Consider the following 13,967-nt stretch of genomic DNA (forward strand, 5'->3'; position numbering starts at 1 on the left):
CCATGTAATTAATATAATTTAAAGTTGCTATTTTTAGTAGATCAGGCTTTTCTCTTATGAATTTGCTCACCACCTCTTTTCCATAGATAGTTGTCTGAAAGTCACCTTTAGCCCAAGGGTGACAGATTTCTGGCCCATGGACCACTTTGACCCACAGGTGTGATATGTTTGGCCAGCCAGCACTCTTAGGTGCTTAAACTTAAAATTCTAAGAGTGCCTTCAGCATCGTATGCTTCCTAGTTTGTCAGTGTTCCCACCTCTTACTGCCTTACACCAAACCTCTTCTAGCATATGGTTTGGACTCAAGCCTCAGTCCAGGCCTGAGCCTCTGCATCTGTTCACTACCCATCTCTGGAGTAGCTGACTGGAACTCTACCTATCCAGCTGGGGATTAGATCGTGCCTTTTCCTTCAACATCCTGATGATTTTATGAGCAATATGGTGCTTAAGGATTGCCTTTGTCCAAGATAGACCCTGTCCCTGCCTCATGATGCCAAGTGCCACAGGGGAACCGTGCCACACAGGCATATGCTCCATGTGCTCCACGCCAGGGATTTCTAGTGTTTGAGTTACCAGCCAGTACCTTTTCCATACTTAACAGTGGCCCAAGAGTCAATGTAAGTCAGATCCAACTTTAAGCTGATAATTTGAAAGCTTGACCAGCAGTTCAGGAAAGCATGAGCTTTAGAGTTCAGCTGCCTGACTTCAAATATTTCTGATGCATAATAGCTGTGTAGTCTTAAGGCAAGTTATTTAACCTATGTCTCAGTTTTCTCATCTGTAAAATGGCAATAATAGCTCCACTTCAAATGTAAAGTACTTAGAATCACAACTGGTAAATAGCACTTAATATTAGCTAGTATTATTCCACCGAGGGCATATGGTATCTGGTGTTATGAAGTGTTCAGGACATGAAGAAAAACAAAACCATCCTATCCAGTCATCTGTGAGGTGTTAGCTGTGATGTGTCCGATTAAACTTGAACGTCAGCTTTTAGAAGTCCATAGTGACCTTCTGTAATTGCATGTCTTACCAAAGTAAGGGCTCTATTATATTTTGTCACTTGAGAGCTGACTAGACAGTAGAAGCAACTCATAGATTGCTTACTTCGAAATGGATTTTTCAGATCCCTAAATGAGGCTCCTTGTTTGTGGACTGACTTACCCTGTTGGACAGTGATGAACTTTGTACCAGATTTCCACAGAGCTGTGCTAATCCAAGAAGAAAGGCACTTTCCAACCTTGGAAAGCTGCATCTGAGGGCGAGGGTGAGAAGTTCCCATTTGCTGCTTGGTTTTCAGAATCCAGACACCTCTCACTTATTACTGAATTAGTGTGATGGTGCTAAGGACATAAGAAAACTGTTAAAAAGGCACACTGTTGGGCTTTAAATTTGAAGCAGAGAAGAAGACTGTTGTCCACTCCCTATCATCTTAGAAGAGATAAACTTGGGAGTAACTCCAGAGAAAAGTGTCTTTGGATTTTATTCCCTCATCGAATGATTGCAGCACTCAGCAGGCTGGGGCTTTTTAAAATCCTCCTGATGCTCCCTTCAGTTGCTGGGAATCTCCCACCTGGACCTCAGCCTAGTGTTTGGTTGGCGTTGGCCTTTTAGGGTCCTGGCTTTGCTGTCAGGTCGTGGCTTTTTTTGCTGTGAATGACGACAGCTGTCTTGGAAACACTCCCATTCTGACTTGAGAGATAAGGAATAGGGAATCCTGCCAACATATGGGAGAGCTGATAGGGACCAGCACAGTGCTGGAAGCTACCCTGCCAGTCCAAGGCCTGGGACCAGTGAGAGGCAGAGGTAGCCTTTCTGTTGCCAAGAGCCTATTCAGAGCATGTTACACAGTTGCTGCTTCCTAACAACTGAGTTCCTCTGTGTGGCACAGGATTCAGACTTTCCCCAAATGAGGATTATTTGCTCTCTGGGTGTCCTGGGAGGAAGGCTATCATCACTTCTGGTAAGCAGCCTGGTGGCACAAGGCTTTGACAAAAGGTAGGAAGGTATATATCTTGCCTCTTTTTGGAGATGAAAGCCCAGAAACAGACTTGACCAGACAGAATCAGAACTGTTGACAGCAGCAAAGAGCCTTAATCTAGTCCAAATTACTAATTTTTAGAGGGTCCATGACTTTCCCAAGGTCACTCTGAAAGGCAGTAGCAAAACAAGGACTAGAATTCAGGTCTCCTTATTTCTAGGCCAAGACTCTCCTCACCTGATCAGGTGCCTCTCCAGGGCAGATGTGCTGGAAAGGTCTGCAGTGTTAGAGAAGCAGTGACCAGAAGCGGCTCAAGACGCAATGAGAAGCCCATGACAGAATTTTCACCTTCAGAGGCCTCTGCACAAGGATATGGTGGTGTCAGACACCCAGCATTTTCACCTTCACATACATTTTTTGTTTGTTTTTGGCCACGCCACTCGGCTTGTGGGATCTTAGTTCCCCCACCAGGGACTGAACCTGGGCCACGGCAGTAAAAGCACTGAGTCCTAACCACTGGACCACCAGGGAACTCCCTCACATACATGTTTTTGATGGACTAACTCAAGCTGCAGGTAGGAATAAAGGAGACAGAACTCATAGCCAGACTGCAGCCAGAGGTAAAGGTGACAGAGGCTAATTAATGAAGCCCAGCAGGAAACAGCAACAACTAGGAAACCATCCTGGCATAAAAATTTAAAAATAAAAGCACCTAAGATGAACATTGAGATGAAAGTGTTTTGCAAACGGCAGTTTTGCGAATTATATGTTTGGTATCCTGTGACCGGCGCTGCTTTTATACTGTAATAGGTAGCATTCTAATATGTGAGGGAGGACAACAGGCCACCTTCATTCAGCAGCCTGGCTCTAGTTCACCCCTTTCACCTGCCCTGTCCAACAACCTGGAAGTAGGCTGGGCTCCCAGCATTCAGGCTGTGGAGGAGAGAGAGCTTGCAAAGGACTTGCCCTCTGTGGAAAGCACTCTTTTGTCTAGTTCTAACAAAATAAACAAGGAGTCTTCCTTTCATAGCATTTCTGCTGTGACAGTACAGTAAGTGCAAAAGGGGACTTGGATGAGGGTTTTCGGCTTTGCTTTCCTAATGAGAATATGCTTTACCTAAAACCCATAACTTCATTCAGCATCAGCCGCAGGAAGCTTGGTTGTGTATTTATTAATAGATTAAACCACCTAGCTTCTGGCAAATGCTCAGAAGTGTTTGCTAAATACAGCAGGCTGGAAGACTGGAAAAGTTGTCTTGTGGTTCTTCCTTTACAGAAACTGCATTCAGTGTTTGAGGAATCACATTTCCACAGATGAATATTTTTACCAGGAAAATGGTTAAGTTGAAGTATGCTGTTGTTAGAGTGTGAATGGTAAAACTTGGTGTTTGTTGGTCACTGAACTTGAGTCCTCACTTTAACAGTCCCACTGGGTGCAAATTCAGATGCTTTTAGGCACCAGAAAGATTATAAGAAGTGTTGAAAAGAGCCTCTACTCAGCTCCAACTGATTGTTGCCTTGTGGGAATGAGGCCCAATATTGCCAGATTATTAAAATAAGATGCCAGAAACCAGATTTATTTGTGAAATCTCCCCATTTTAAAATGTTAGTAACTTATTCTAAAAATTTTAAAACATCATGTTGGCTAAATAAAACATGCCTGAGCCATATATGACTTCTGATTCAAACTTTCTGCCCAGCCTAAGAATTCAAGCAACAACATATTTTACTGAAATAGATGTTGCATGATCTCTTAAAGTGTATAAGTTTTATTACTTAAATATATCTTTTCTCTTAACTGAAAAATCTGAAACACACAAACAGGCCAAGAATAACCATTCTGTTTCTAAGAAAAACGCTGTCGGTAAATAAGTGTACCTCGAAGGGAAATACAGAAGATTTTTATGTTTCATAAATCATTCCCAGTGGTTTCAATTTGGCATATAGCAGACTGGTGTCTGAGAAACTTTACCTGCCACAGAAAGGGCCACAGGGCTCCCCCTTCCTTCAGGCCTCGGTATCGCTATTCCTTAGTGGCGAAGATTGATTTTTTTTTTTCTACAGATGATGGACTCAAAATTATCTCACTAAAAAGATGTGTTTGATTTTTTTTAAATTGGAAAGTTGTTACAAAGGGAGTGTAAGAAGGAAGGTAGTGGGAGTGTGTGAAACCTCTATGTCCAACCCCCAGAAACCTCAAAGCCTGCAGTGCAGATCCTCCTTTGGGTCCTGCCAGCCCTGGAAGCTGAGACCTCGCTCAAATCTGAAAAGCACTTGGCCCTTGGCATCATAGATTTGCCTCCACATCAGTAGGGGTAAAAACAGTGATTTACAGGTGGTTGGTTGGTAGTTTTTTCCAAAGCTTTGATCCCATCAATGTATTTCTAAGGAAAATGTAAACTGTTTATACATTCTCTTAAACATCACAGTGAAAAACAAGTACCCGTATATGTGATAGGGTAGGCAGAGGGCTCCAGCAACTCTGTCCTTGGCAGAGGCCCTTGGCCACACTGGTGAAAATGCCAGCTTCGCTTCTGCACAGATACCTATGTCGTGTCATCGCACTGGAGCACTGGTGGACCCCAACGGCAGGGCAGGGGGAGGGGATCTTTTTGAAATGTTTCCAGGAGCTCTGTCCAGCTGACTCTGTCTTCCAGCCTGGGAATGCTGCACAAAACTACAAGGGCATTGATGAAACCATGGATCTGTTGCCATTCTCTAGGGAAGACTTGGCTTGGAGTGTGGCTGCCTGGATTCGAAAATGTGTCCTTGATTCCATGGAATAATTCTTATAATTTTGCCTGGAAGAAGCCAGAGAATCAGACACATGAGGCTGCTCCAGGAAGTGCTTTTCCTTTAGTCTGAACTGTGGGAGCCCACTAGCCAAGCAATATTTTTAGAGGCTTAGATCCCTACCTCTGTCTAAAGAAAGAGTTGGGCCCTGACTAATAGAGATTACCTGTTACCATGCCCTCTGGTGCCACTGTTGGTCCCTGAGCTTGAAGGAGTGGTTTCAAGAGGTAGATCCAAGGGCTGGAAGGCAGGAGACCTGCATCTTCACACCAGCCCTGCAGCTGGCTTGTGGTGTGACCCTCAGTCCCTGATGCTGGGATATCAATTCCTCATTGGTAAATTGAGGAAGAGACCTCCCCTATGCCAGGTGAGAGCTGCGTTCCCCAGGGCCATGGGCCCAGCCTCTGGGCTGCCTATACTGCCTCTGCCTGCACCCTTCTCCCTCACTGCTGCCTGGCCTCTTCTGCCCATACCCTGCACTCCATGGGGAACAAAGGACAGACCAAGGGCAATCATGCCTTACTTGGCAGTTTCCAAGAGTTTGACAGCCTCTTCATTTCTGCCTTGCTCCATAAACAGCAGGGCCAGCTCCAGCAGGGCATTTGGGATCAAGTAGTGGTCATATTTAATCCTCTTTTCACTGCAGGACAGAGGAAAACATGGCTTACAGGCTCTGCTCTTGAGACATCCTTCAGGCACGTCCTTCAGACTCCTCCTGAGCCTCTCCCCAGTGGCAGGATCCAACTCATGGTCTTGTGGGGTTTTCTGATCTGAATTCCAGTTTGGGAGGGTTCCCACTACCTAGCCCTAGAAAGGCTTAAGATTCCACAGCAAAGCCTTCCGATCCTCTGCACCTGGGGCCCCAAGTCCCTGACAGCCTATGGCTCATGTCATGTCCTTAGTTAGCCCACCCCCACCTCAGTCCCCAACCCCCCCTTTATTTCATCTGCAACCCTTTCCCTCTACAACCTCGCCCAGGCAGGGAAGGACCTGACCACTGTCACCCAACCTCAGGTGTCTTTCCTGTGTCCAGGCATTTGCACATGCTCTACCTACTCCACTTAAAACTCCTCCTTCCTTGCTTTCTCTGCCTGGTAAACTTCCCAATTTAAGTGGCATCCCTGGAAAGCCTTTCCTGGTATCTAGCATTATTAGGTTTAGGTCCCTCCTCCTGGCACCTGCTGTCCTCTGCTTTCCTCTAGCACAGCCCCTCACCATACCAGATTGAGTTGCCTGTAGCTGTCTGTCTCTCTAACATCTGCACTCCCCAAGGGCAGAGTTGATAAATTACAAACTCCAGGGGGCACCATTCACACGAAACTCATTACGGATGGCCTCCTGTAGTTGGGCAATCTGGTGGCCCTAGAGGACAACGTGGGAATGATCTGTGCCCAGCAAGGGTCCTGGCACAGGATAGACACTAGTACATGTGGAGCGAGTAGGGGTAGTCCAGAGTCAGGCATTGTGCATGTGTGCATGAGGAAAGAGAAGCCCAGAAAATGCTGCCCTGGAGCCACGGGCCCAGCAGCAGGCCATCTGGAGTGGGAGTGGCCACAGAGGCACTTACTTGGCAGAGATGCTCCTGAAATTCTCCTCGGCCTCCTGGACACGGCCCAGATATTTCAGACACAGGCCTTTCAGAAGCTTCACCAAGCACTCATCATCCACTGAGTACTCATTCTCTGAGAATAGGGGAGTGAGGGAAGACGACAGGTTTGTTCATTTTTTCAGCAGTTACTCATGGAGCCCCTACTCTGTGCTGGGCCCTGGGGAGACAGAGGCGGCTCACACATGGTCCCCATCCTCAGGGAGCTCACATCTGGGGAGGAAAGACAGATACTGAGACGATGACAATACAGTGATACCAGGACTGATTGAAGGAAGCCCGGGGGTTGTGGGAGCCCAGAAGAGGCCCTGACCCTACCTGGGGGACAAGGGACAGCTTCTTGGAGGAGCTGCCACTGAAGCTCAGTCTGGAAAGGCAAAGGACAATTACCAGGGTAGAGAAGTGAGGAAGGACGTTTTTGGTAGAGGGAATCTTCAACTGTAAAGACCTGTGGTCTGACCCAGCCTGGCAGGTTCAAGGGCCTGGGGGTAGTCACCTGGGCCCTTTTCCAGCAACTCTTCAGTCTTGGTGATAATCTCAAGTATCCCGTCTGTGAGTTCCGGCTGCTTCCCAATCACAGCGTAGCCATTCCAAATGTACATCATTTCCTGGGGGCAGGGGAGCAAGTCAGTCCCAGCTTTCCTCCCCATTGGGGCCTCAAGTTTCCCCATCTGTAAAATGGGTAGCTCAGATCAGAGGATCACTAAAGGCCCTTCTAACTCTAGAAGTCTCAGCCCAGCCTTTGAAGCTGTGGACTTGAGGGAGTTATGGGGAGTCTTATCTCTTACTTACTATTGAGATCTCCCCTTACCCCAGTGAGAATTTAAGATGGACCTATATTCTCACTCTTCTGCTCATAGCTGCTGATAGTTTTCAGTTACTTTTCTGCTCATGGCTTCCTGGGGCACTACTCTGCTCTCTCCCAATCTCTCTGTGCCCACACTCTTCCCATTCTTTGAGGACCAGGTCATGCCCCACACTCTCCAGGGAGTCCTCCTCCTTGCTCCAGCTAATAGGGCCTCCTATATTGGAGGAACCGTAATTTACTTAAGCACTTCAGGAGCTTAAGACCATGTTACCTTCTCTCCTATTTCGCCAAGGCACTGAGCGTGAGTATCCATCTATGAAACATACCTGATGCCTTTTTTTGCCTTAACTGCCAGGAAGTTCAGAATACTAAATCAAATTTTCATTCTAGTAATTGTGTTAGCTTAGATTAGCATTTCCTAAACTATCAAACCAGGCAATGGATGTGAAAGTGACTTGTATACATAAAGTTCTAGAAAGACTTTTGTTATGTTCCAGGGAGGGATTTTAAGTTTAGACAAGGTTTTATCAAGTTGTTATATGGTCTCAAGTTAGCAAGTGTTCCATTAAAAGATTGTTCTGTGGCCAAATAAGTTAGGGAAAAACTGCATCTTCAAGCTTCTCCTTGGAGACCTACCATACAGATTAGCATATAAAGGCTCCAAGGTCTACGGTATATAAACTTTGTTTAGGCCAGTCTTTCCCAAATGTATTTAATCACAGAAATCATTTTATGCACAAATAACATTTTTCAGATTATAGTTTTGGAAATTCTCCCCTAAATTTCTCGTATAGTTGCTTCCCCTGCCCCCATTTGATAATTGCTTTGTTGTATATTTTAACCTGTAAAATAGCTCAGATTTTATTTAAAGATATTCAGGATACGAGCTCTAAATAAATTCTACATAAATATTGAACTTTTTGATTTCTAAAGTGTTTAACATGTTTTATCAGCTGATTCTCATAACTGCCCTATGAAATGGGCAAGGAATATATTATTATTTACATTAAGGGAAAGGGGGCCCTACACAGGGTCACACAATTAGTGAATAGCAGAGCCAGGTCTCTGAAGCAGCACCCTTTCTACCTTTCTGGCTGCCTTATTATTTGAATAACAAGGACTCTTAACAAACTAGAAACTTCTCTGATGCCTGCTCAAATCATGCATGGAATTAGCATCAAAACCATGGTTCAGAATATGGGCTCTGGAACCAGACTACCTGGGTTCAAAGTCTGGCTAACTCACTAGCTATGGGACTTGGACAAGTTATTTCATTTTTCTACTTACATCTTATCTACTTAGTAGATATTTTATCTTCCTCCTTATCTATTAGGCCTTATTATCCCCTTCTGTAAAATGGAGATGCCACTGGCACCTACTAAGAGGGTTGTTGTGAGGATCAAATGAGGCCATAGGCAATGGGTATAAGGAGCCTTGAACACAGCAAGTGCCCAATAACGATGCCAGCAATTGCTGTTATTTCAGAGTTGACTGTAATATAACATGGTCCCAGCCTCAGAAAATCTTGGTCCAGTGAGGGCGGGACACTGTAAACAACAATTCTAATCGTGTGACAAGACAGAAACAGGGTGGAAACACAAACAGCCAGGGGATGCCTCTGCCCGGGGACAGGGGTGTGGGGCTGTCTGGGGGGGCTGCTCTTTCTGCCTTGAGGTGCCTGCAGCCTACTCACCTGTCTCTCCACCCCCATCCCTAGTAGACCAGTGCTTTCTCAGAGGTTGAGGCAGGCTCCAGCTCATCTGTGTCCCCCACCCAGTACCAGGTGAATTGTGAAATCCTCTCCAGGCCCCTGAGGCATGAGGTCTTCTTCCCTCATCCACTTCCCCCGGGGCCAGTGGCTATATCCCTGGCTCTCAGCTCATCCCCACAATCCCAAACTGGAGTTCAGAGCCAGTCAAGACCCTCCTACCCACCAGAGCAGGGATGGGCAATGAGATAGGTTTGCGGGAGAGGTAGCGTCTGGACTTCCGGATGGCAAACTTCTCTGTAGGTAGAGATTTCCCAGCAATCTTGAGTTTCAGGCCCGGCACAGCTCTGTGGAAGAGATGAGGAGGGTGGGGAGAGGGCGAGAAAGTGCTAGGAAGGACAGAGTCCCCAGCCTCTGCTTGGCCCCTCTCTGGGCCTCAGTTTCACCATCTATATGATGAGAGTGTTGGACTCATAGCCTGTGGCTATGGCCTTATTTCACAGGCCCTGCCCCAAGACCCGAGCACTTCCTAGGGCTAGGCAAGGGGCTCCTCCGCAGCAGCGGGCGGAGGTGAGAATGTACACAAACCCCCCAGGCCTGCTCTGCCTTTTAGTTGTCCCTCTCTACTCCCAGCCCCCATTTCCTAAGGGCCCAGTGGAAGTCTGACCCTACTTTCACAGAGGAGATTAAAACTCATAAAGGGAAGGACCTGCCCAAGACCACACAGCACAAACCTTTCATTAACTTTGGCCACGTGAGTTGTGGCCTCCTCAGCTGTTCCCAAGGGTACGGTAAAATGTGGTATGCAGCTGGGCAAGCCTCCACATCTGGGGCCTCACCCACCCAGCTCCGCCTTACCCTCGATCCCTGCCATAATCGTGGGGGTATGGCTGTGACCTTCAGAACCTGAGCTGTCCAGGCCCAGCAAACAGCTGGACCTAGTTGTGAGGTCCCCCACCAAACACCTCCCCTGCTTATTCACTGTGGAACCTCTCTGGGCCTGCTTTCTCATCCCTAAAATGGAGACAATGATATGAAAGGGAGAAGTTGTTACCCCCAAATATGCTTCTTAGGCATAAAGATTATTTTAGGCTGATTCTTTTTAAGAAACAGCAGACACACAAAAAGCTCTGAAAACCTAGTAGAAGTTACCTTTTTGTACGAGACATTTACATTTATAAGGGAAATCTCCATTTGTAAGGTTATCTCTCTCTGTACCAGGAAGAGGAGGATAACTAAATCTCTAGAAACTTATCAGTGGAGAAGGCAGAGACTTAAATCTGCGTAACAACCACATACCCTCTTTTACCTGAAAACCTCCCACAACTGGCTCCCTATGCCCCCAGATCTTTTGTCCTTTAGCTGGAGATGCACTTAAGGTAATGGCTCGGGCCATTTCAGAGGGTTAGTTAGCTCAGTCTTCCTGAGTCTCTCCCACGTATACAGGAGTTAGTAAACTTCTGTTTGCTTTTCTCCTGTTAATCTTATTATGAGGGTCTCAGCCAAGAACCTAGAAGGATGGAGAAAAAATTACTCTTCCTCCCCCACAGATTCTTACCCTCACAGATCTTCTAGAAGAGTTACATTAAGATGGAGACACAAAGTTACTCAGTAAATGATAAACGCTCTGTGACTGTGACAGCCCAGGAAGCTAGGGTTACCTAGCATGTTGCATGTTGGGGCCAACCCTCACCATGACTGGAGGAAAGCCCTAGGCTCCATCCTCAGCCTGCCATGGCTGAGCCCTGCTCTAGGCCCTTTGCAGAAGGCAAACACAGTAGTGCAGATAAGAATAAAAACAGCCGCCATTTATTGGCTCCAGGCCCTACCCCAGGCTCTTTAAATCTGTCCTCTTTGATTCGCAGAACAACACTGCAGAGGCAGAGGTTGTTATTCCCATTTTACAGATCCTGAAATTGTCCAAGGTGACACAGCTAACAAATGGCAGAGGCTAGATTTTATCCTGTTTATGTAATTCCAACTCTGCTTTTCTGAGTGGATCAGGTTAACTCAGCAGAAGGAACCTCTCTGGACCTCAGTGTCCACATCTGTCCTACTCTGCAGGTGAAAGAGGTTCAGTGGAAAGAATGTTGACAAAACCACTTTTGTGAAAGAAAACCTCTGAATGGATTCAAAGGGCTCTCACCAGTGGCAGCAGGAGGCCCCCGGCTATGGGAGGGAAGGACAGGCACGTGGGGTGACTTTGGGGGAGTGTCAGGGAGACGACAACTCCACCACCTCCCTCAGCTCAGGCTGGCTGTGGGTAGGGCCTACGACGGGTTGCAACGGTCGGACCCACCTGAACAGCTCCACTTCGTCATCCCCGAACGGCTTGTAGTCCTCCTTCCCAAACATGCTGAGGTAGGCGGCCTTCATGTAGATGTAGGTGGCCTGTGTGAGGCAGAGCAACAGTCAGGTGTGAGCAGCCTGCCCTCCAATCGCAGTCCTGAACTGGCACCAGTACCTTACTGGAACCTCACTATGGCCCAGCATAGTAGCTGACATTATATTATCCCCAAGCCCCAGGGGAGAAACTGGGCGAGGAAGCCGAAGCAGCTTGAGGATTTGAGCTAGGAGTTAACTCCACGATGGGCCATGTCTAAGCAGCTGCCCTCTCCACTCTGAAGTAGCAGGGCAGACTCAAGCAACTAGAGGATGCACGGGGTGGTGCTGAGGATAGGATGGAGACACAAAGACGGGGCAGCACGGGCTGCAGGGAAGCAGCCACTTCAGACTGGGCCCTTGAACGCCGATGGGAAGACTCACAGAGACAGAAGAAGGACCTTCCAGGCAAGGGGAACAGCCTGATCAAAGCCGGGGAGGGCAGAGATGTGTGTACGTAGGATACAAATCACTAGCATAAAGCATGGGATGTTATACAAGAAGAGGTGTGAGGCCAGAAGAATAAACAGGGCCCTGGGTCAGGGCTCAGCTCAGGGCCCCTTGGTGATACTGCCTTGCTGTGTGCCAGGCACTCTACATACATCACCTCACTTGATCCCAAAGACAATGCCAGAAAGGAATCTGTACCCCACCTCTACTTCCTGGGACAGCAGAGCTGCTAGGAGCAGAGCTGGGAGTGACCCCAGGTTTGTGTGGCTTCAAGGGTCTGCCCACTGGATCCACAGCTGCCACTGACAGCTGCCACAACCACCCCCCCACCCCCGGCCAAAGATCCATCCCCGAAAGCCGCTCCCCTTTGCCTGAAGTCCAGTGCCAGGGGAGTCTGGCTCTGTGCTGCCCTCCAGTGGCCAAGTCTTGAACCACAGCTCCTGCCACCTGGGGCAGCTACCCAGCCAACAAGTGTAGCGGATGGAGGAGGAAACGGAGCAGGACATCCTGGAATCTAGTCTTAGGAGAGAGAAGGTGGGAAGCAACCTCCACCTGGGAGCCCCACCCTGCTGAAGCCCAGGGCTACTCCCAGTTCCAGTCTGCCCTCAGCACCGCAGTCTGCCCTTCACAACATGAGGAAAAGCTGGTCTTTGTGGGAAGAAGCTCCCCTCTGTGAAATCTGTTCCCCATCCCATCTGTAATCTCCCAGTGTCATCTGTGCCTTCTCCCTCTCCCCGGCCCTGGTAGTGAGCCACCAAGCCCTCATGATTTTACCTCCCATATAGCTCCGAAATCCCACTGGCCTTGCCCTAGCCCTCACCTCAATTATTGAACCAGCCTCCACAGCATCTCCCTGCTCCGGGCCACCAGGGATGTCTTTCTGCTGTCCTAGTTCACATGGTTTCCTAACTGATCTCCTGCTCCCCTCCTGGCCCTGCAAGCCATTTTCCACACCACCTGCCACTCTGACCTTTTAGAAGCAGATCACATCAGTCCCTCCTAGACATCGTCTCACGGTATCCCATCGCACTTAGGAGAACATCCAAATGCCCTGTCATGGCCTGCGAGACCCTGTGTGGTCCGCCCCGTTTCCTCTCCAGTTCCCCTCCACTGTTGCCCCCTCACTCATTATCACTCTAGCCACACTGGCCTCCGGGCTGCTTCCAGAACACATCAACTCACGGCTTCAGCTTCCTCCCCCTCTTGCCCTAATATCTACCAACGCCCTCTGCCTGGAATGTTCTTCACGGAGATGTCCACATGGCTTGCTCCTTCACTTCATTATGGTGTCTTCTCATAAAAACCTCCCCTGACCACCACACTGTTCATCACGCCCTGCACCCGTACCTTACCCGATTTTTCTTCATCGCACTTGCTGGAACCTGACGTTATCTTACACTGTGCATCATCTATTTGTGTGTTTCTTGTCTCTCTCTCTTCCCACTAGAACATGAGCCTTGAGGGGACCTTTGCTTGGTTCATTTGTGTATGTCCTGCCCTAGAACAGGACCTGGCGTGTGAGCGTGCCCAGCGACTGCAGGAGGGATTTCTTAAAAGCACAAATCTAAGCCACAAGCATGGGCTCCCCCACTGTCAGACTGAAGCCCAAACAGCCACTCAGGGCCCTTGTGACCGGCTTTTCTGGCTCCTCCTCTTCTGGCCACTCTTCCCCATCACTCCTGGAACTCACCTCAGGCCTTTGCCTGTGCTGTCCCTCTGCCTGGGATGCCATTGTCCTTTCTCTGCCAGGCTCGTCTGCTGGCTTCCTCTAAGAGCCTTCTCCTACTCCCCCGGGACAGCGCACCCTCACTGAGTCCACAGGAATTAGGATGGACGCAGTGACCTAGAGTTGTGAGACCCATGGACATCCAAGTTACCAGGGGATGTTATGGGGCCACACTGACAGAAAACTGCAGTCACCTTCCCTGACGGGACTCCTGTCTCCCAGAGTTATCTGTTTGCCTATTGAGTCCACATATTTATTTTGCTGGATTATTCTACCAGGCTCTGTGATGTCAGACAGTCCTTGTCCTCAAGAAGCTTACAACGAGTGGCTTAGAGGGGGACGGTCCCTCCACAGTCCCTCTGCACTCCCACCCACAAACCCTACGCCCCTGCAGTTCTCTCGGTTTGGGGAGAGAACTTCCACTTTCTCCCCTCTGCCACCCTAATTCCTCCTCCTTCAAGGTTCAGTTCAGACATCTCCTTTTCCAGAAGCCTTCCTTGTCCCCTTGGCTGG

At 48.3% G+C, this 13,967-nt stretch overlaps 1 protein-coding gene across 11 annotated transcripts in view; it reads right to left on the reverse strand.

The window, feature by feature from the left end:
• Positions 1-4,371: 4,371 nt before the first annotated feature.
• Positions 4,372-13,967, reverse strand: part of TTC39A (tetratricopeptide repeat domain 39A) — a 51,843-nt gene continuing 42,247 nt past the window's right edge. For 8 of the 11 annotated variants that reach the window (XM_067726087.1, XM_067726082.1, XM_067726090.1 and 5 more), the window contains 6 exons: positions 11,196-11,287; positions 9,123-9,243; positions 6,877-6,988; positions 6,342-6,456; positions 5,298-5,414; positions 4,372-4,782 (listed from right to left, as the gene is read on the reverse strand). In XM_067726087.1, coding sequence (XP_067582188.1) covers positions 4,659-4,782; positions 5,298-5,414; positions 6,342-6,456; positions 6,877-6,988; positions 9,123-9,243; positions 11,196-11,287 — 681 coding nt within the window. In that variant the 3' untranslated portion in view covers positions 4,372-4,658. The other 3 variants (XR_010940834.1, XM_067726088.1, XM_067726092.1) reach the window with 3 other exon arrangements.

This window comes from Pseudorca crassidens, chromosome 2 (genome assembly GCF_039906515.1).
Source record: "Pseudorca crassidens isolate mPseCra1 chromosome 2, mPseCra1.hap1, whole genome shotgun sequence".
Classification (NCBI taxonomy): Eukaryota; Metazoa; Chordata; class Mammalia; order Artiodactyla; family Delphinidae; genus Pseudorca; species Pseudorca crassidens.